This window comes from Vicia villosa, unplaced genomic scaffold (assembly GCF_029867415.1).
Source record: "Vicia villosa cultivar HV-30 ecotype Madison, WI unplaced genomic scaffold, Vvil1.0 ctg.000799F_1_1, whole genome shotgun sequence".
Taxonomy (NCBI): Eukaryota; Viridiplantae; Streptophyta; class Magnoliopsida; order Fabales; family Fabaceae; genus Vicia; species Vicia villosa.
The window spans coordinates 344,877-368,798 of record NW_026705354.1 but is presented as its reverse complement, the minus strand read 5'-3'; the positions used below and the strand labels follow the sequence as shown (position 1 = coordinate 368,798).

Here is a 23,922-nt window from a genome sequence, read left to right as displayed (position 1 = left end):
GAGAAAGAAGAGGAAGGAATTCATCGGCAATCAGTAAGCGAAATGTGAAAATTTGATTCAAGCCACAAACTCTCAAAAATCAAAAAGTTTCTGTTTCCAAAAATTTTGAACAAATTATTACACTTTTCTCAATTTTGAACAAAATTTTTGAAGAATTTTCCTGAAAGTGTCACTTCTTCGGTCATTGCTAGATCCTTCTTGTCAGTCTTCTTCAAAGCTCACACCATGCTCGAGCTTTCTACCGCTCACCCATATTTCATGATCTGTCACCATATGCAATGAAAACCATTAAGATTTCAAGAAACAATGAAATAATAGTTAATGAAAATGAAAAAAAAAAAGAAGGAATAAGAGTTTGGTTAGAGATACTTGAAGATATATCGAGGAAAAAATGGATTTCAAAGAGGGAGTGAAGCGAATCTAAAGTTGGAAGCCGTTGATTTTAGGGTTTGACGGCCAAGGAGAGAGGATTGGAGATAAAATGGAAGAGAAAAGGGAAATATTGTTATTGTCTTCAGATTGTCGTGTGAATCTGAATAGTTTATTTGATATTGTTTGGAATATATAGAGGGAGAATAATGATACCCAAAAATTTAGTTTATTTGATATTCCAATGAAATAATTAACTTGGTTGCTGCAATATTCCAATAAAAAAATTAAATTAATTAGGCTGCTGCAATGAGTGGCATAGAACGTAGTGCATATTTTCCATATTCCAATAAAAAAGATTTGAATTAAATGAGTTGTTGGAATTAATTATGATTAGTTGTGTAATTACTCTCAGGGATATGTAAAACCATCTTAAATTGGCTGTGATTAGGGTAATTACGGAAATTTGGTGGTAATCAACTTTTATATATTAAAGTAGATTAATAAAATTAATGATATGAATAAATTTGTAAATAGAGTGAAAGTTAGTTTTAGGGATGGCAAGCAGACCAAAACTCGCGGGGTCCACCCAAACCCGAATCAACGGGTGAAAACCCGAGTTGACTGGGTTCGGGTTCGGGGGCCACCCGATATTTTGGGTTTGGGTTTAGGTAGTGTAACACCCGAGCTCGAAACCCAAAATCACACCCGCTTTTAGGACGTATCATATGAGAATGACATTTTTATATTATAACATGAGAATGAATCTGAACCATTAGATTTTAAAATAAATGGTGGATATTATGTGTTAATCTTTTATTCTCTCTCCTGTATCATTTATTTTAATAACAGAGGAGAGAGAAAAAAATATTGACTTATAATCTCCACCATTTATTTTTAAATCTAATTGTTCAGATTCATTCTCATGTTCTCACATAAAAATGTCATTCTCATATGATACGTCATATATATATATATATATATATATATATATATAGTATCTCGATGTTTAAATTGAGTGTCTCTGATCGTGAGATCGCTTTTGTGACTATATTATAAATGATTTTTTAGGTTTTTGCAGTCATGAGTGAAATCTTATAAAGTTTTATTTAAATGCTTCAATTTATTAGGAATTTAGTTTCTTTTGTAATTTCAGATGAATTGAATTTTAATTTTAGGATTGGAAATAATTTATTTTCTTTATTTTTAAGGATATGTATTATTATAGATTGGATACTTTAATTTACCGTTTATATTGTTTCAATCTTTATGTTAATTTTGTGGGATATTTATTTAATGATGAGCATAGTGTTGGTAGAAGCAAATTGTGTAATGAGAGTTATGTTTATTTGTGTCATCATAGGTTGAGTCACATACCTAAGATTATCATAATCGAGTTTTTACCTTAATTCATTTTGCCTAAGTACATTCAAAACGCATAAACAAAACGTAAAATCATAGAGTTTACCTCATATATATATATATATATATATATATATATATATATATATATATATATATATATATATATATATATATATATATATATATATATATATATATATATGCAGTAAATAAATTCACATAATCAATTCACATCATTTTCGCAATAAAATGCAATAACAAATTAACAGAATCTCATTCCAATTTGAGTATTTGACATTCACATTACATTTTAATCAAAATTCACATAATCAGTTCTCGTGTTCCAAATAGAAGTTGATGCAAGTAATTAAACCTTGTTCAAACATAAGTTATGAAATTTTTGTTTTCAAAAAACACAAAATATCATTACATTTGTTAATGATGCCTCAGAACAATCTCATCATTAGCATTGCAATTATATCTTCAAGTTTTTGTTGTAGAAGAAGCGACAATCGGATCCTCACCAAAATGATATGTTAAATCTTCTGGTTCTTCAAGCTACAAAAGTAAAAGGATAACTTTATAAGCAAAAGTAATATAATTATTCAATTAAAATAGATCATAATCAAAGGTTACTTACAATGCTAGCAGTGCAGCCCTTTTTAATTACATACTTCTCCTTCACCCAATCACCCCCACAAAGAACCATTTCAATTGTCTTAGTTTTCATATAAGATCGTTTCGGATCAATAGCCCTTTTACCAACATTAAAAGTTGCTTCAGAAGCAACAGTTGCAACTGGAACAGTTAGAATATCCTTTGCCAATTTACTAAGAACGGGATACTTGGCTTCATTCCCCATCCACCATGTTAAAACATCAAACTTAGTTTTAGGGGGATCTTTCAAGGGAGATTTCTCAAGATATATTTCAAGATCATATTTTGAATTAGTGTTACCAACAATAGTTTCTAAAAACATCTCAAAACTCCTCCTTCCCAGCCCAGAACTAGATCCAACCTCTAAAGTCTCAGATACAAGGACATTCTCATCATTGGTTCCATAGGTATCTTGATACATTTGGAAGATAGATTTTAAGTTGGTTGCCAACTCTTGTTCATAGGCAGTGGCTTGAGTAGGATTTAGATACAAGGGATATACCCATTTGATAAAGATCATTTTATACCTATTTGAACAAGTAGAGTTATCAACCAACTTAAATTCATCTATACCTATTTGCATAATTTATTTTCAACATTGTTTGGCCTCAGAATTTGATTTCATCATAGGCAAAAACGGACACTATGAGGCAACAGAATTCGCCCTAGACACAACTAAACTCACATTAGAAGAAGGTAATAGAATTGGCCTCACAGACTTCTATAGTCATATTCATATTTAGCATATTTTTATAATTCATCAGAGGCACAATTAAATCACAACTCAATAGGCAACATAATTAATCATAGGTGCAATTGAGTCATAACTCACAATGTTAGATAATTGAATTGGCCTCAGATTCACAACAAGACAACATAATTCATCATAGGCCAAGGTTGAATCACAATTCACAACAAGACAACATAAATCATATTATGAACAATTCATCTAACATAACCAGAAGCAGAATCAAATAGATAGAAGTGGATTCAACAAATATTTCATAGGCAACAGAATCATCATAGGCCAAGATTGAATCACAAGGCACAATAAGGAAACAAAAGTCATCATATGAAAATTCATCAAACAGAACCACAAGCAGATCAGACAGATAGAAATGGCCTCAACATTTATTTCATAGGCAACAGAATTCATCATAGGCCAAGATTAAACCAAACAGAATTACACAACAAGGCAACATAATCCATCATATGAATAATTCATCAAACAGAAGTACTTTTTGATCAGAAAGATAGAAGTGACCTCAACTAATACCAATTGATCAAATAGAAACACAATTCACAACAAGGCAACATAATTTATCATAGGTCAAGGTTGAATCTCAAGGAAACATACCAAGAAGAATAGTAGCTACCTATTGTACAATATAATGGCAACATAATTAACTATCTACTTGTAAAATGTACATACCTTGGATCAAGAACTGCACCAATACAAATCAATGTATTAAACTCTGACCAATACTTGTCACATTTCAACTTCATTTCATTAGCAAGCGCTTGCAGCTGAGGATTATTTGAGATGCTTGAAGATTTATCAAGTAGAACCTTCACCATGTAAAGCTCATCCAAAAACAAATTAGCAGTAGGGTAAGAGGTGCCACTAATAATTGATGTAACATCAGCAAAAACCTCCAAGAACTTGCAAATATCATGAACATCTTCCCAATCATTTGCATCAGGCGAATATTTAAGAAATGCACCATTTTCTTCGGCATATCTAGGCCAGACTTCTCTGTAGTGGTATGTAGTGGACAACATCAACCAAGTTGAGTTCCACCTTGTCTTAGTACCCAACACTTGCATTCTGCCTTCAAGTTGTAACTCATCAACAAGTTTTTTGAAGGCTTTGCATTTAGTTTCAGAATTCAGCAAGTATTTGACCCCATTTCTAATCTTATCAATAGTCACCTTAATCATATCAAGACCATCCTGAACCAACAAATTTAAGATGTGTGCACAACATCTCACATGAAACATTTTACCATTCAATGGTAGATTTCTCCTACCAGAATAATCTCTCTTCAACCTAACAATGCAATTATCATTGGCACTAGCATTATCAATTGAAATTGAAACAACTTTATCCCTTATGCCCCCATCATCCAAGACCTTAATCAATTCCCTACACAAAACCTCACATGAATGTGGTGGTGGCACATTCTTAAAAGATAAAACTCTTTTGTTAAACTGCCATTTTGAATCAAAGAAATAACTAGTCACAGTCATATAACATATCATCTGCTCACCACACCACCACAGTTCAGTTGTAAGACTGATCTTGTTAATCAAATACATGGACTTTTTCATCTTAACTCTCTCAGCCTCATAAAATGTCTCAGAATCAAACTTAATTTGTTGTCTAGTAATCTTTTTGTACCATGGATAAATTTCTCTAAGAAACTCATTAAAGATAACACCTTCCATAACAGAAAAAGGAAATTCATAACCTAGAATCATATGAGTTGCAACCTCTCTAACCCTAGCACGATTATATGTCGAAGTTGCCAAACAAGGAGTAATATCACAAACTACATTTAACCTAGATTGTGCAACATGTTTGTCAGTATTACCTTTCAGCCTCAACTTTCTCTGAATGCAATTTTCTAAATGTTTCTTGCCATTAAAAGTACTTTTCCATTTCACATCATAAGTGTAAAGCTTACCACACCATCTGCATTTCCACTTCTTGGTACCATCAGACATTTCTATAAGAACCATTTCAATATGAACAACATACTTCTTGGGACGAGGAGCTTTACCAAATGCATTTCTCCGGCTTTGAGCACTCTGATCTAGGTCAACTGGAGGGGTTGCACCATCATCAGCAGTAGTTGTATTTTGTGTGGTAGAAGTATTTTGAGTAGTAGTTGTATTTTGAGTAGTGTTGTCAGTTAGAAGTGTAACTGCAAATTTCCTTCGTTCGTTGTCTCCTCTTCCCCATTACCATCAAGCAACATGTTAATATCAATAAGATCATCCATGGTTGGATTCAATGAAGAATCTTGAAAAGACATTGCAAAAAGAAAAAATATCAATCAAAGAATAATGTAAAATGAAAAATGAACAAAACTGAGTAACATAAATACAATTACAACCTCAGTTTAAAACCCTAAGGCCGAACCCTAATGAAGAACAAAACTCAGCAACAAAATCAAATACTCAAACATTTTTTATCAAAACTCAAGCAATATAAAGAACAAATCAAATACTTAAACAATTTAGGTCAAAATTGTGTTCGAAATTGAAACAGAAAGAACCTCAATTCAAAACCCCGAAACCCTAATGAAGAACAATATTCATCAACATAATCATCTTCCCAAACATTTTTTATCACAACTCAAGCAATATAAACAAAAAATCAAATACTCAAATAGTTTAGGTCAAAATTTTGTAACATCATTGAAACAGAGTCAAGAACGATTCTAAAATCCCAACATTTTATGTCAAAATTGATACCAGGTAAAGAAGTATTCAACATATCAAACATGCAAAAATTGTAAACAATAGTAGAGCTGAAAGAAGAAATAAAAGAGTTTGGAAACATTACACGATTGTAGTACTAGTAGTAGGCTTGAAGTCTTGAACAAAACACACTAACTTAAATGATTCAAACACTCATGCAAGGAACCACTGTGGCTTGATCGAAAATTGGGAGAAAGAATAAACCCTAGGAGACAGATACGGAATGGAAAAGTGAGAGACGAGAGAGAGAGAGAGAGAGAGAGAGAGAGAGAGAGAGAGAGAGAGAGAGAGAGAGACTGAAAAGAGAGAGGAAAAAATGAAGAAATGAAAAAACTAAAGAATTTATATGAATGCTTAGCGGGTAACCGTTGGATAAATGGTCCGGTTCTTTTTCTGGATACAGATTAAAATTATATCCATTACTAGACCAACATGCGTTTCGGCCGGTCCAATGGACCGGTTCCTGTGTGGATTTTGGTTCTTCAGCTCCAATAACAGCCCTAATTGTAAGTATGTTACTTTCCACCACGGACGTGTGACAGTGGTGATATATATATATATATATATATATATATATATATATATATATATATATATATATATATGACATGGGTTCGAAACCCATAAATTGCAATTTAATTAGAATAAATAGTAATATTTCACCACAGTTATAAAAGATAATTGTTGTGGTATGTATACATGAGTTTATTATAAAATATATGGATTGCTTTTTTTTTCCTACACCTCACTGAACATATATAACCATTCAAATTGATGTAGAAGATAATAATCTAAAATTAATTTATTCTTGAAAAATAACGTAAACGAACCACTGTTTTTAGAATTTCATGCATCTCGTAATTCATCTTTCGCTCTTTAACATAGAGAATTTGATTCAATGTCCTAAGTTCTTCATAGCAACAGTTTCTTTTCTTCTAGTTTATTTTGAAAAGCATCAATTTATTTACTAATTCGGATTCATCATCATCACTTCCATCATAATAATCATCAACATCGTTCGAAATAATAATGATGATGATGATGATGATAGTGACGATGATGAGTTCGAATTAGTCTACAAATTGATATTTTCAAAATAAACTTGAAGAGAATGAATCGTTTCTATGAAGAACTTAGGACATTGAACCAAATTTTATATGCTAAATAGTGAGATATGAATTACGAAATGCATGCTTCGAAAATCATTAATTGATCTAAGTTGGTTTTCAAATATAACTTAATTTTTAGATTATTATTTTCTAAATAAATTTAAATGAATGCATGTTTAGTGAAAGGCTTGTGAAACGGACAATCTACATAAGATATAATAAGCTTAACTGAATCTTTTGTCAATCTATTTAATAAATTAATGATGCAAGATTCACAAAATCAAAACATTGTTAAGTCACAAGAAGGTTTTTTCTTGTGACTTAGCAATGTTTTGTTCTTGTTCTGAGAAACATTTATCAACAAAAATAATATACAAAAATATTTATTAATATTTATCTACAAAACAACAACAATATATCAACTCATTAAATGTTTCACAAACGTACCTTTTATTAAAAAAAATCATGGAGAATGAAGACGGGGAAATTATATACTTGTCTCAGAATGAACTGAAGTTGATCTACTTTGTGTTGCTATGAAAAAAAATACAAGGCCGATGAAGCTCCCATAACAGTTTCATTCTTCTTGTATTGACTTTCTCCATAGCTACACAAACTATTTGTGAATCAGACCCATTCTTTGTGACTTAACAATGTTTTGTTCTTATTCTAAGAAACATTTATCAACAACAACAACATACAACAATATTTATCAACAAAACCAGAACAACATATCAACTCATAAAATATTTCACATACGTACCTTTTATTGAAAAGGTTCGTGGAAAATGAAAATGTTCTTCTTATATTGTTTTTCCATAGAAAGACAAACCATTTGTGAACCTACAAGTCAAAAAACACCATATGCCAAATGTAAATAGTGTCATACATGGAACAGATATGGTAAGTGAGATAACCCAAAAAACACAAAATTATGCTAGGTGAAAACTCTTTGTAATACGAAATGGAATGATAAAGAAGAAAGTGTATGAAAAACAAAGATAAAGGGAGGTACCTATACACATAAAAATGGAAGAAAGTATATGAATAACATAGAAGAAAACTTATGAAGAAGAAGAAAGATAAAGCGTATGAACTTGATAACCTTTTAGTATGAAGAAGCTTATGAGAGCGAGTCTGTTGCATGTGGAAAGGGGTGGAAATAGGCTGGGCCGAGCTAGGCTTTGCAAGGCCTAAGCCTGGCCTGTCAAAAAAACTAAAGCCTAAGCCTGGCCTGTAGCCTGTCATAGGCTTATTTTTTAGGCCTGGGCCTGGCCTTTTCGAAGGCCTGGTTAGCCTGTTAGCCTACATAAAAGCCTATTTGTTTTAGACATATGTAAATAAACAATTAAAATAATGTTTAAATAGACTAATTAACTAAAAGACCAAGAGACTAAAAATTTGTTTGCATTGACTTTTTTTAACTTACATATTAGCATAAGTTCTAGGAGACTATTTGTTTAAGAGAACTTATGAAAACAATATTCATCAGGTGTTTTCATCTTATTTTCACCAGTTCTTCAAGATAACTAAGTTTTATTTATGTATTTTAATTCAAAGTACAAAATATAACATAATGATAATAAAAAAGTATTCATGTTTATTTAAATAGGCCGGCTTGATAGGTTTAAAAGGCTTTTTCTAGAGTCTGAGGCCTAGCCTTTTAACTAAAGAGGCTTGTAAAAAAGCCTAGGCCTTTTCTATTTAAAAATAATGTGTGGCCTGGCCTGAGCCTATATAGGCTAGCCTGTAGGCCCCTGTTATCGGCCTGGCCTATTTCCACCCCTATGTGGAAGAGAGATGTTAGAGTTTTGTTTTGAGAGTGATTATTTTGTGTTGAAGCTTCTATGTGGAAGAGAGATGTTAGAGTTTTGTTTTGAGAGTGATTATTTTGTGTTGAAGCTTGATAACTTTTCTTATATATATATATGTGTGTGTGTGTGTGTGTGTGTGTGTGTGTGCGTGCGTGCGTGCGTGCGTGCGTGCGTGCGTGCGTGCGTGCGTGCGTGCGTGCGTGCGTGCGTGCGTGTGTGTGTGTGTAAGTACTATTCACAACGGTTTCTGGTAATAACTGTTGTAATAAGTATTTTAATATTAATATATTTATAAGACTATAAGGATAAGCTATTTTTGTATAAAAAAAATTGTTAATGTTGGGAATCGTAGCAAGTAACCTTTTATCTATCACAATGATTGTTATTAAGGACCGTGATGCAATCTCTTTTAAGAAAATAATAAATAATTGAGGCACACGAAAATGAGTTATTACTACGGTTATTTAAATGGCCGTAGTAATATGGTGTTATCAAAGGTATATTTTGTAATAGTGTTTGGAGGTAAATATGAAGTTCATATAGAGCACGACAGATTTCATTTATGTAAAAAATGAATTAGCGTAGAGTGTTATATATCTTGAAAAAACAAAACTCAATGACTTTTTCCTACAGTTGGAATTCCTAATGTGGAGAAATGTAATTTATTTTTAATTTAAAATAAAAAATAAAGAATATGTCACTTCTATTATAAATAAAACTCAAAATTGTTGGCGATGGGAGTCGAACCCATGACCAATGCAAATTTTCACCACGGTCGGGATTATCAATCGTGGGGAAAGGTAATTTTTTTTAATTAATAAAAAGTCGAACAACTTTTCACCTCGGTTTTTTTTACCAATCAAGAGGGAAAGTGGCTTAAAAATAAATAAAAATATAAAACTGTTGGCGATGGGATTTGAAGTGTGTCCTGAAGAAAGTTTTCTTATAGTTGTTAAAAATAATTAGGAGAAAAAGTGGATTAAAAATTAAAATGAAAGAAATACACCTGATAGAATATATTTCACCTCGGTGGATTAAGTGGTCAAAGTAAAAGTTCATTACAAAATCTATTATTTGTTGTAGTGATGATCTTCATTGATGACTTTCTGCATTACTTTTATTTATACATACTTCATAAAAAATTTAATTAGTGGACATATTTAAGGTGTTTATTGATGAGATAGAAACACAATTGAATAGAGAAGTAAAGATAGTGATGTTTGTTATAGGTGAAAAATATTGTGGAATGAGAAAGTCGTAGCATAGTACAATATACAATACATGAAAAATATTTACAAAATAGTGTGATTGTAAGGTGAAATTTTAGTCTCATAGATATGATTAGATCAATATTAAATTATAATATTGTACCAATTATCATTGTGGACATATACATTAAGTACTAATGCCTTTTTTTTCAATAGAATGTCAAGTAAGGTCGTTCCTAAGACTAATTATGAATAGTGACATAAAGGAAAACTAGTTTAAAACATATTTAATTTAGAGTTTTCCAACAAAATTAAAGGTGTTTAATCAATTTAAAAAGAAGCTTGATGCTAGAATCGTTAACCAATTTTTCATTATCTATCATGAAAAATAAAAACAAGTCATTTTTATTATCAAACTATAATACGAGAATAATTGACTTTGATAATGCTCATTTTATTGAAAATGATCAATTTAGTAGGAATGAGAAATCAAATAAGTGGTTAATCTTATTCATCTAAATCTTATTATTATGTTGTTGTCACTCTTATCGAATTACTTCCTAGCATTATAAAGAGACTAAAATAATATTTAAAATATAATGAACCTATTGGTAATGTACAATCACAAATGAATAAGAACGGTTGATAGACGAATCACAAGAAATTTAGGTTTTTTCTTTGGCCACCTCCCTATGGGGGTCACCCCCAACGAAAATTCCAAAATACCCCTGCTTCGGAAATGAACTTCCGAAGCGCTTTTTTATTTTAAAAAATTTCCTTAATTCGGAAGTGCATCTCCGAAAACACCCCATGGGGGGTGTCTTCGGAGATGAACTTCCGAAAACACCTCATGGGGGGTGTCTTCGGAAATGAACTTCCGAATTATGCAGAAACTGTGTTTTTTTTTTATGTTTTTTCATAACAGTCTCGCATTTTAATTAAACGCAAACGCCAAATAAAATAAGCAATAGATAAACTGAAAATACTAATATGATAAATAAACAAAAAAAAATACTAATCCGATGAAAATAATATATACAAACCGAAAAAAATAAAAACAGTGTGCTAAAGATACAATCCGATAACAAAAAATATATAAACCCGACCACTACTGGGTGTGCCTAAATCTCTCGCCCTGAGACCTCCTCTGCCGCCTGTATGTCGCCGCACGGTCCGCATCAGTGACGATCATCTCCATCACGGCGACTGCCTCTGGACCGCCCCGCTCCACGATACCTCGACCCAACGCGTCCCGCCCAAGCATCGATATCCGCTGGCAGATCGGCATGAGATCAATGGCGTGATCATCCTCGGCCTGCTGGTTCTCCAGGATCTCCTCGTGTGCTGGCCTAGGAGCGCCGGGAATGTCGGGTCTCAGAAGAGGATGTGACACCCGGTAGAACCATGTGACGTATCCCTCCTCACTGTGCCAGTCCTGGGTGACCCGAGTGAGACGGTACTCCTCTGGTACCACATGATGCTCCCAGTCCTCCCATATGGCAGTGAGCTGCACTCGGGTCACAGTGTCGGGAGCAGCCTCAAAGGGTGACCTGGGTATCCGCTGCACGAATCCGAACTGACGCATGCACCGCTCAGGGAGATATCGAACCATGATGCCGGTCCCGCATGCCAACCAGCCTGAATATAGAGCAATGTCGTCAAAGGGGACAATCTGAGCGTAGTCGACGAACGGCCTCCAGGTGACGTCGTCGTGCATCGTGCGGTCCAAGTACAGACGGTATGGTCCCACCGCATCGTTCCCCCTCTGGAGAGCGTATCTGGCGGCCCTGGGCATGGCGTCCACGTACGCAGGATCGATGTGAAAGCCGTGGATGCGGGAGAAGTAGGAGATGATCCAGCTCTGAAACAGAAACAAGATAATGTATTAAAATTAAATACGAAACATATATAAATAAATAAATACGATAATGTATTAAAATAAAACGTACCGTAAGCAGTGTGCAGGATCCGACCAACTGCCTCGTCCTCCAGTTGGAGGCCTCATTCAGCTTCTGGTAGAGATATGCCAGAGTAGCTGACCCCCAGTTCCACTGGTGAACGGTATCCAGGTCCATGAAATAGCGGAGGTAGGCCACGTCGACGTACCTGGCACTCTTGTCCACAAAGCATGCAGCGCCTACCACATGCATGTACCAGCACCGGAGAGCGCAGCCGCGGAGGTACTCCCTAAATAGGTCTGATCAGTGGTTTTCACACATATATTTACCGTTGCTTTTAAGTATGTTTAAGTTATGTTATTGAGTGTTTTATTTCTTTATTCTACATTTTATGCTTTGGTTGTGTATTTTACTGTTTGCAGGCTTAAAGGAATAAATCGAGACGAATCAATGCCAAAAAGTACAAAAAGGGGAGTTTTGAAGGAAGTGAAAAGTCAAGCTACATGAGGTCTGACACGACCGCCTGTGTCACATGAAACTGGCCATGTAGGATGAAGCGTGGCAAAGAAAATGCAAAAGAGATGAAAGTCACGGGGCTGACACGACTTGTGTTAGCAAGTGTGAGATATGGAAATTTTCAGCATGTTTCTCATCGTGATATGCGTGTAGTATTTTGATCATAACTAGAGCTTCGTAACTCGGAATGACGCGGTTCCGGTGGCAAAATTTCGCTAACGAAAAGGGCTACAACTTTGATGAAGAACACAAAGCCAAATTATGAAGTTAAGGATTCACACGGACCGTGTTAATCAACACGGGCACCCGTGTTGAAATGTGGCTGGAAATGCGAGTTTGAACCAAAGTCAGAGGATCAACACGGGCGCCCGTGTGCAGGAACACGGCCCGTGTTGATGAGCGCGGGCTGAATATGTGTTTTTACGCTTCCTCACTCAAATAGGATCATGAAGGGTATTCTTGGCATTTGGTTTCAACCGGAATAGAAGAGAGAGTATAAAAACAACCTTAGGGAAAAGAAAAGAGACACTTTGGACAGATTAGAGAAAAGAATACGATAAAAGATTGGAGAAAGCAAGGGTTTGGGAGAGAAGAAGATCTTCATGAACGGAAGCAATTGAAGATTCAATCTCCTCCAATTTCTTGTAATGTCTTTATTCTATATTGTGTTTTCTTTGAATACTATGAGTAGCTAAACCCCCCAATGCTAGGGGGGTGGCTCTGATTTAACTTTGTAATGACTCTGAGTTTGCAATTGCAATAACAATCATGTTTTTAATTGTTGATTTATTCTCTTGATGTTTCTAATGCTTTTCCTTTCGGACAAATTGGAATTGATCTATGATTATCATTTAGGCGGACCACCATTGATAATGCTTTCATGAGAATATGCTATAATAGATATTACCTAGGACTAGGAATACCTTATAGTAACCGGATATTCTTGATAACTTAATTGCTTGATTTCATTGTAAACCTCTAAGGACTTAGGGTTTAGGATGAAGGATCAAAGGTTTTTTCACTAAGGACTTAGGATCAAACAACCTTAAGAACCGGTAATTGATTATTTAAAATAAGTTGTTGCAATAGAAATTTCAGAGTTGTTACATTGTCAATCATCCACTATCCCTAGCATATTACTCATCTTTGTTACAAAGTCAATTTCATTTACTGCTTATTCTATTTTTCGTTAATTACCAAACAAAACCCCATTGAAGTTTTTGTTTAATTGAACCTTGAATTGAACTCATTATTCCTGCGCAGTCCCTGAGATCGACATTCGGGGAATTTTCCCTATTATTACAAGAGGCAAAATAGTACACTTGCTATTTTTCCGATCAAGTTTTTGGCGCCGTTGCCGGGGACTGCCATAATATTGAGTTTAAGTTGAGTTCAGTTAGAATTTTGTTGCTCTGCGACTAAAATTTTATTTTCTGCATTTTTATTTCTTTTCTAATTTCGACTAATCTGCTCTAATCTTTGTATGCGAGGAAAGTCCTCAGCTGATTTATCTTTTGACGCAGAAATTGAAAGAACCTTGCACGCAAGGCGTAGACAAGCTCGTCAAAATAAACTGGAATCCGAAGAAGAAGTTGTGACAGTTCATTCAGATTCTGAAAGTGAAGAAGAAGTTATGGGCGAGAATCCACCTCTACCTGAGAGACTTCTTGGAGACTATGGTGTTGCAAATACACCGGGGGGAAGACAAACAATTATCAACCAACCGGTGAATGTTCCTAATTTTCAATTGCATCCATGCACCATCACTCAGCTCGAAAGAAAGCCTTTCACCGGAAAGGTTAATGAAGATGCAAACAAGCACCTACAGAGGTTTCTGACCATGAGTACAACTTTGAAAATCGAAGGTCATACAGAAGAGGCCAAGAAGCTGAGAATGTTCCCATTCACCTTGGCAGAAGAAGCAGAAGAGTGGTTTTATTCCCTTCTAGCGGGCAGCATCACGTCATGGGAAGAAATGGAAAAGGCTTTCTTGAATGAGTATTTTCCCGCCTCGGTCTTTATAAGGAAGAGGTATGATATTTTGAATTTCAAGCAGCAGGAGGGTGAACTCTTAGGAGATGCTTATAAAAGATTCAAGAGGACCCTAGTAGCATGTCCCACTCACAACATGGACAAAACCGACCAAATGCAAATATTTGTCAATGGGCTGAAAATGAAAACAAAGCAGTTAATCGATACAGCAGCTGGAGGCTCAACAAATTTCACAACAGCCTCCGGAATTATCAAGATCATTGAAGCGATAGCTGCAAATGAGCATTTGGAATTGTATGACAGGTGTACTAATAAGCCGGAAAGAGTTATTGATCTGAAGTTGGAAACCTCAAAAATTCGGGTTGAAGATGCAATAGCTGCAGAGATAGAAAAGAGATTGAAGGCGATGAATATAGGTACTCAACAGGTTGCTCAAGTCCAACAAGCTCAACCTGTAATCTGTGAAATTTGCCAAGGTCCTCACCAAACTGTATATTGTTTTGCAACTCCTCAACAAATTGAAGAGATCAAGTTCTTGAAGCAGAACAATCCTTATTCTAACACCTATAATCTGGGGTGGAAGAATCATCCAAACTTCTCTTGGAAAGATCAGCAACAACAAGTGCCTCAGAAGGCAGAATGGGAAGTAGCTATTGAGAGACTGGTCGAACAATGTTCTCTATTTCAAGAAGAGACGAGAAACAACCATAGGAACACCACAGCTTCAATCAAAAATCTGGAAGTTCAAGTGGGTCAGATAGCACAACATCTCACTCTACAGGCACAAGGTACCCTTCCGAGCTCAACTGTGAAAAATCCAAAAAACCAAGAGAATATCAATGCTGTCACAACAAGAAGTCATAAAATACCAGAGTCTGAAGAAAAAAAGGAAATAGATGACAACTTGGTAATAGAGGTAGATCTTGAAATAAGAGAGAATGTGAAAGAACCTGAAGTAGTGGTACTACCGGTTAAGCCACTTGAAGAGAAAAATAAAAAGGAGGCTAAACCGGTGATTAAATTACCATTCCCCTCTAGAGTAGCCAAGAAGGATTCAAAAGATAAGGATTTTGAGAAGTTTGCTGCAATGTTCAAAAAGTTAGAGATTAACTTACCCTTCTTTGAAGCACTGGAGAATATGCCTTTGTACAAGAAATTCATGAAAGAAGTGATTTCTAAAAAGAGACCTGTAGGAGGGGAACCTGAAGTGGTAACTGAAAAGTGTAGTATAGTCTCTCCAGCAAGGAAGATTCCCATCAAGAAGAAAGACCCTGGAGCGGTGGCGATACCATGTACCATCAAGAACAGAATGTTTAAAAAGGTACTCATTGATTCTGGTTCTAGTGTGAGTTTAATGCCATTATCTATCTTTAAAAAGCTTGAATTGGGAAAGATAAGTGAAAGTGAGACAAAGTTGAAGTTCGCTGATCACACCATCAAGAAATCATATGGGGTAGCTGAGGACGTACTAGTGGAGGTTGATAAGTTTGTATTCCCTGTTGACTTCCACATCATGGATATTCCTGAAGATGAAGAAACTCCTATCCTTCTTGGGAGACCATTTTTGTTGACAAGTCGTTGCAACTTTAACATTGAGAAAGGGACTCTGACGGTGAAAGCCTTTAATGAAGAAGTAACCTTAAAGATGTTAGAAGTCAAGAAACAAAGTGCAGGTGTAAATGATCAAGCTTCTGTTGGTATGATCGAAAGTGAGGGAGAATACAAAAGCCCTAAACATCTCCAAGAAAAAGTTTCAAGCATAGCCTCTCTGGTGGAACCAACTCATATAGCTATCAAAAGTCCTAAGAAAGAGCAAGGTGAGAAGAAGAATGTGGGAAGTGAATTGAAGAAAAAAGTTGTCCATACTTTTCATCATCATGAATTTTTGGTTGCGAAGGTGAAAAGCAACCAGGTGTGGAAGCGAAAATACCCTCCTTAATAAAGGGTATTGGACCGTCGAGCCATGCGACGTTAAACGAAGCGCTTTGTGGGAGGCAACCCACACTTTTAATAATTAATTTCTCTGTTTGTTTATTTTATTTTCAGGAAATAAAAGAGGACGTCTCTGGTGAAAGCTTGGAAGTGATCATTAGAGTGCATTACCCTCTGTGAGTCACCTCTCTCAGGCTCGTTCTGAAACATTGAGGCCAATGTTTAGTTCAAGTTTGGGGGAGGTTCTTCTCTTTGCATTTTATTTTTATGTTATTGGTATGATGTGAAACCATATAGTGAATTCTGCCCAAATTTTGACCGAAATTTTAATTTTTGTTGAAGAAAGTTTTGATCCTAAAGAGCGATCGGGAATAGTATATAGAGATGAAGCGAGGTTTGTTTGAGGACAAGAAGTGCGGAATAATGTGACAAGAAGAGGTTTGTTTAAACACCCTTGGTTCCCTAAAAGAAATACGAGTCTAACGTGTAGATTTGCACCATAGTACTTGTCTCTTGAGAAGTACTTCTTGAGTAGTTTATTGATACAGTCTGGCATAATTCAGATTCATTTGCATGGTGACTGGTTGAAAAAAAAATAAAGAGATATAAAGTTGGCACCAAATGATGAAAAGGCGGTAAAAGGCAATCGGCTCGCTAAGTGGGTAACCCTCACCCGGTTATTCAGCCCAAAGGAGATTGATCCCCAAACGTCGTCCAAAAGGATAATATATAACTGCAAAGTTTGAAAATTTCATCGGTAATAAAAAGTAGCCAATGCTGCTAGTTTGGTGCCACGAAAAGAAAATAAGAAGCTTTGATTCGTCTCATGCAAGTGATGAGTATTATAAGAGATGCAGTGCCTTAATATGATTGTCCGAATGAAAGAGGAGGAAAATCAGAAAGAGACTTAAGTGCAAAGCATAGTTGGAGAGGTATCCAAAACGGGAGCTTGAGGTTAATGTGGGAACAAAACTCGTCGCGTCATGTGAATGCCGAACCAACTGTTTCTTGATCAGTACAGACGGATATCTCACGTATGAACACCGTGTGCTTTGAGGGTCATTAACTTTTGTAATTGTCGCTTGAGGTCAAGCAACGGTTTAAGTTTGGGGGAGTTTGATCAGTGGTTTTCACACATATATTTACCGTTGCTTTTAAGTATGTTTAAGTTATGTTATTGAGTGTTTTATTTCTTTATTCTACATTTTATGCTTTGGTTGTGTATTTTACTGTTTGCAGGCTTAAAGGAATAAATCGAGACGAATCAATGCCAAAAAGTACAAAAAGGGGAGTTTTGAAGGAAGTGAAAAGTCAAGCTACATGAGGTCTGACACGACCGCCTGTGTCACATGAAACTGGCCATGTAGGATGAAGCGTGGCAAAGAAAATGCAAAAGAGATGAAAGTCACGGGGCTGACACGACTTGTGTTAGCAAGTGTGAGATATGGAAATTTTCAGCATGTTTCTCATCGTGATATGCGTGTAGTATTTTGATCATAACTAGAGCTTCGTAACTCGGAATGACGCGGTTCCGGTGGCAAAATTTCGCTAACGAAAAGGGCTACAACTTTGATGAAGAACACAAAGCCAAATTATGAAGTTAAGGATTCACACGGACCGTGTTAATCAACACGGGCACCCGTGTTGAAATGTGGCTGGAAATGCGAGTTTGAACCAAAGTCAGAGGATCAACACGGGCGCCCGTGTGCAGGAACACGGCCCGTGTTGATGAGCGCGGGCTGAATATGTGTTTTTACGCTTCCTCACTCAAATAGGATCATGAAGGGTATTCTTGGCATTTGGTTTCAACCGGAATAGAAGAGAGAGTATAAAAACAACCTTAGGGAAAAGAAAAGAGACACTTTGGACAGATTAGAGAAAAGAATACGATAAAAGATTGGAGAAAGCAAGGGTTTGGGAGAGAAGAAGATCTTCATGAACGGAAGCAATTGAAGATTCAATCTCCTCCAATTTCTTGTAATGTCTTTATTCTATATTGTGTTTTCTTTGAATACTATGAGTAGCTAAACTCCCCAATGCTAGGGGGGTGGCTCTGATTTAACTTTGTAATGACTCTGAGTTTGCAATTGCAATAACAATCATGTTTTTAATTGTTGATTTATTCTCTTGATGTTTCTAATGCTTTTCCTTTCGGACAAATTGGAATTGATCTATGATTATCATTTAGGCGGACCACCATTGATAATGCTTTCATGAGAATATGCTATAATAGATATTACCTAGGACTAGGAATACCTTATAGTAACCGGATATTCTTGATAACTTAATTGCTTGATTTCATTGTAAACCTCTAAGGACTTAGGGTTTAGGATGAAGGATCAAAGGTTTTTTCACTAAGGACTTAGGATCAAACAACCTTAAGAACCGGTAATTGATTATTTAAAATAAGTTGTTGCAATAGAAATTTCAGAGTTGTTACATTGTCAATCATCCACTATCCCTAGCATATTACTCATCTTTATTACAAAGTCAATTTCATTTACTGCTTATTCTATTTTTCGTTAAGTTATAATTACCAAACAAAACCCCATTGAAGTTTTTGTTTAATTGAACCTTGAATTGAACTCATTATTCCTGCGCAGTCCCTGAGATCGACATTCGGGGAATTTTCCCTATTATTACAAGAGGCAAAATAGTACACTTGCTATTTTTCCGATCAAGGTCGTTATCCTCTTGCTCGGCCTCGGCCGCCGCGTCCAGGTGGAACTCAAAATAGATGCTCAGTGTAGTGAACCGGACATGAGGCCCACAAGTCGTGACGCACTCAAAGTGAGCAACCTCGTGCGGTAGGCCCAAATAGTGCATCATCCACTCAATGGCCTCGACCCTCTGGATCCTAGAGTGGTGCAACAGCGGCCCCCTAATAGGCAGGTGGAGAAGACACTGGACGTCATGCAAGGTGATCGTCAACTCCCCCACCGGCAAGTGGAAAGAAGACGTCTCCTTGTGCCAGCGCTCCACAAATGCCCCCTGCATGCCGATGCTGATGGTGGTGTACCCGGTCATGCAGAGCCCGCTAAGCCCTGAACCTCGCACATGGTCGTTAAACCACTGAGCTGCTGGTTTAAACAGACCGAAAATCTTCCTGGAGTGGTTCACCATTTTCAATGGCTCTCTCTCCTGTTACAAAAAAAAACAAATAAGCGAGAAATAAACGGTAAAATTATAAAAAATAGTGACAAATAAACGGCTAAGTTAAAAAAAATACCTCTCCCTCCCAGATCCGCCGAGCGACGTGATCCTGGTAGTGAATCAGCAGGGAAGTGTCAAAAGGCCCTCCCGGATAGCTATCCACCTCCTGCTCCTCCTGCTCCTCCTCCTCCCCGACTGGAGGGTCAACATCCGGTATGACCTCCTCCTCCTCCTCATCCTCATCCTCATCCTCCTCCTCTCGCTGGCGGGAAGAAGATACCCGAGCCAGCCTACTCCTAGAGCCTGAAGCAGATGAACTCTCCACCAAGTCCTGTGGAACGTGCACACGACGTCCCCGGCCCCGCCCGCGTGTCGACGCCAGCTGCGCCGCCGCCCGCTCGCGTCTAACCGACGCAGTCTGGGACTCCCTGCCCTGTCTGATGCGTGCTGGCTGGTTGCCTGACATGTTCCTGTAAACAATCGAAATCGATTAATATGCGAGACAAATGAAAAAACAAAAAAAAATGCACTTCTGATACAGTTCGGAAGTTCATTTCCGAAACTGGGATGGAGGTGTTTTCGGAAATGAACTTCCGAAACACCCTTGCGCAGAGCTTTTCTGCAACCTACAATGGCAGACCCCAAAATCAAACTTTAAACCTATGTCTACACATACTAAACATCCTAAATACCAGTACCAACCTAACCTAATACATATTTTCCTATTTGTAAACACCCTAATATCAATTTTAAGCATAGATCTAAAACTCAAAATGCTTACCGATTGAAGAGGTTGGAGTGCTTTTTAATGTAGTATAGGAAGCTTGTTGGAGCCTTTGATGTTGCCTTGGAAGTCTTTTAACAAAATTTCGCCTTTGGTGTTGTTTGATGTTGGATTAGGGTAAATGAATGGGGGAGGGGGAGTGTTCTGCTTAATCTGCAGAACGTGTCTTATTTCGGATGTTCATTTCCGAAATTGTGGTTTCGGAAATGAACTTCCGAAATAAGACAATTTTTAAAAAAAAAGGCGCTTTCGGAGATGAACTTCCGAAAACACCTTTTTCATGCAGTTCGGAAGTTCATTTCCGAAGTCAGGGGTAGTTTGGGTTTTTCACCAGAGGTGAACTAGAAGGTTGGGAGGTTGGCAAAGAAATTTTCGAAATTTAAGTAATAAGGTTAGAAAGGAAAATAAGGATAGATGTTTTGAAAGAATATAGTATCTACACTTTCGAACATGTATTTGACTTAAGTATTGATGAGGATCTAGTTTCGTTAAGTATTGAAAGAATATAAAATCTTTGGTTGACAATAATATGTGTGCAATTTAGCTGAGCTTCCTAATGGTTAAAACTAAGTTAGTTGTAAATGAATTTTAAAGACTAATATTAACTCGAAAAGACAAAAATAGCACCAAAAGTATAAATCTAGACTTGTCACCAAATGTTTAATTCAAAAGTATGACATTACCTATAAAGATAACTTCTTTTTAGTTTCAAAGAAAAACTCATCAAGAATTGCACTACTAAAAAAAACTATTTAATAGCGTTTTTTTGTTTTTGATAGCGCTTGCTATTAACCACGTTGCTATTGTAAATATTTTAGTTTGATATCACTTTAAAAGCGCTATTAACCACGCTGCAACTATTTTGACTTCATTAAGGCTTGTAGATTCACCAAATGGACGTAAATATCATCTTTCTAAAAGGTGAGTTATAGAAGGAAGTGAATATGGGTGAATTGTTGGTGCACAATGAATAAAGATGGTGACAAAGAGAATAACGGCGCAAAAGAGATGAGAGAATAAATGTTGTATTCTATTTGCGTTGTTAATAAATGATAGCTACTACAAGGCTATTTATAAGAAAAGAAAATTTGCCACCTAAGCCCTAACAGACTAAACTTAGTGAACAAGTTTAGAGTACAAACAGTACAATACTACAAAAATACTAAAGTACCCTTACTACTAAACAGCTAAGCTAATGGGACCCAGAAGATAACATCTTCTGGTCAACAACATCTTCTGAGTAACAATCAGAAGATCAGCCCACATCAGAACATCAGAAGCATCTGCTTCTGATTAACAACCTCTTCTGAATATTGAATTACTCTTCAATACCATCCCTTAATTCATATTCAGCTAGCCAAAATCTACAACACCAACTCCATCCCTCAAACGGATAAGGTGTTCAGTCTTGACATCCTTCATCAGAACATCTGCAAGTTTCTTCTGGTTGCTACAGTGTGCAACTTCTGATACTCCATTTAGAAATGCAGATTTCTCCTTGAAAACCCATCTGACGCTGATGGTTTTCTTCTCCTTTGGAAGCTTAGTTAACTTCCAAGTCTTGTTTCCTTCTAAAGCCTCAAGTTCTTCTTTTATGGCATTCAGCCAGCCTTTCTTCTCGAGTGCTTCTTCAATACCCAATAGTTCATAATCTCCTTCTGATTCTGGAACCATATCTCCTTCTGGATTTTCTTCAGAAGTTTGATTACCACCAGAAGTTCCACCTTTGTTAACTCCTGGGTTTTGTTCAAAACCACCACCTTTAGAAGTTGGATCGCCTTCAGAAGCTCTGCCTTCAGAAGTTCCAACTTCATAATCTTTTCTTTCAGAATCATGACCACCACCAGAAGCTGGACTACCTTCAGAAGCTCCGCCTTCTGAAGTTCCACCTACAACGTCATGATTAACACCAAAAACATGATCATCTTTAGAAGCTTGTCCTCCAGAACCTATGTCTTCAGAGTTTTCCCTTCCAGAAGCATGACCACCACCAGATTCCTGATCATCATCAAAATCTGGATTAGAATCAGATTCACCATCTGACTCATCTTTAGAGTCTCCAGAAGATTCTTCATCTTCTGACTCTAACTCTTCTTCAGAACTTTCAAGTTCTGACTCATCATCAGAAGCAGAATCTTCTTCAGATTCTGACTCATCTTCTGATTCTCCTTCAGACTCAGAATCACCTTCGGATTCTGACTTGTCTTCAGCTTCAGAGTCATCTTCTAATTCTGACTCATCTTCAGAAACCTCATATTCTGACTCTTCTTCAGAATCTTCAAAGTCATCTTCTGATTCTGAATCATATAAAAATACTCCTTCAGAATATTCAGAGTTATCTTCTTCCCCTTCAGCATCAGAAAATGACAAACTCACAGGTTCCTCATCAGATTCATAAGCCATTAATAGCACAGGTTCATCATCAGAATCTCCTCTGGCTATTTTTGCTTCTTCTTTGTTTGACCAACAATCTTTAGCAAAGTGGCCAAACCTATTACAACAGTAACACTGAACCATTCTCTTGTCATACTTCTCCTTTCCCTTCTGATGTTTCTCCTCATCAGAATAGAAGACTTCTGACTTCTGCGACCTACCATGTTTTTTCAGCTTCTGGTCCTTCTTGACAAAAGAAGCCTTCAGAGCCTGCTCAACTTCTCTCTCAGAAGTTCTTTCAGTCAGACGCAACTCTTGCGCTTCTAGACTACTTTGCAGCTCTTCTATTCTCATGGTGTCCAGATCTTTAGAATGTTCAATGGCTACAACAATATAATCAAATTGAGGAGTAAGTGACCTCAATATCTTCTCTATGATTACTTGTTCAGAAAGAGTTTCTCCACAAGCCTTCATCTCATTAGTGATCACAATCACTCTAGAGATATACTCAGAGACTTTCTCATTGTTCTTCATGTTGAGATTCTTATATTGCTTTCTCAGGGATTGAAGCTTCACCTTCTTCACTGATACGTCACCATCGTAACACCTGACCAGTATATCCCACGCCTCCTTTGACGTCATAGAATCAGCAATCTTCTCAAACACATTCACATCCACACACTGATGGATGAAGAACAACGCCTTTTGGTCTCTCTTCTTCGTCTCTCTCTGCGCTTCTCTTTGTTCTTCCGTTGCATCCGCTGCAACCGGAATATATCCTCCAGTGACAAGATCTAGAACATCTTGAGCACCAAATAATACACGCATTTGAATCATCCATCTATTCCAGTTTTTACCATCAAGAACTGGAAGTTTGGTATTCAAGTTGCTTCCACTCATCTTTAAACTTGTGCAGACAAAAAACAGATTTCACTCACACTCACACAGTGTTTCCCAACCCACAAACAATCAAGAAAAAATGTGATTCAACACAACTTTGTTTCCCAGAAACAAAATCAATCACACAGTCACACAAACTCACGTTCACTCGTGTTTCCCTGTGTTTGGAACCGGAGCTCTAGATACCAATTGTTGGTGCACAATGAATAAAGATGGTGACAAAGAGAATAACGGCGCAAAAGAGATGAGAGAATAAATGTTGTATTCTATTTGCGTTGTTAATAAATGATAGCTACTACAAGGCTATTTATAAGAAAAGAAAATTTGCCACCTAAGCCCTAACAGACTAAACTTAGTGAACAAGTT

The 23,922-nt window shown here is 36.5% G+C and overlaps 1 protein-coding gene across 1 annotated transcript; it reads right to left on the bottom strand.

The window, feature by feature from the left end:
- Window positions 1–2,217: 2,217 nt before the first annotated feature.
- LOC131631279 (zinc finger BED domain-containing protein RICESLEEPER 1-like) lies at window positions 2,218–22,800 on the bottom strand. The gene is made up of 6 exons (XM_058902074.1): window positions 22,656–22,800; window positions 22,320–22,559; window positions 21,921–22,172; window positions 3,824–5,345; window positions 2,375–2,918; window positions 2,218–2,292 (listed from the first exon to the last, which is right to left on the bottom strand). Exons 1-6 carry the CDS (start codon window positions 22,798–22,800, stop codon window positions 2,218–2,220), a joined length of 2,778 nt encoding a protein of 925 aa, XP_058758057.1.
- Window positions 22,801–23,922: the final 1,122 nt, after the last annotated feature.

Bases quoted from the DNA above. Each gene is read 5' to 3' on its own strand.
- LOC131631279 (XM_058902074.1), bottom strand. From the start codon at position 22,800: ATGGTTCAGTGTTACTGTTGTAATAGGTTTGGCCACTTTGCTAAAGAT. The intron at 22,560-22,655 runs GTTTGTCATTTT...ATGACTTTGAAG, and splicing joins ATCTGATGAGGAACCTGTGA to ATTCTGAAGAAGAGTCAGAA. The intron at 22,173-22,319 runs GTGAATCTGATT...ATGACGTTGTAG, and splicing joins CTCTAAAGATGAGTCAGATG to GTGGAACTTCAGAAGGCGGA.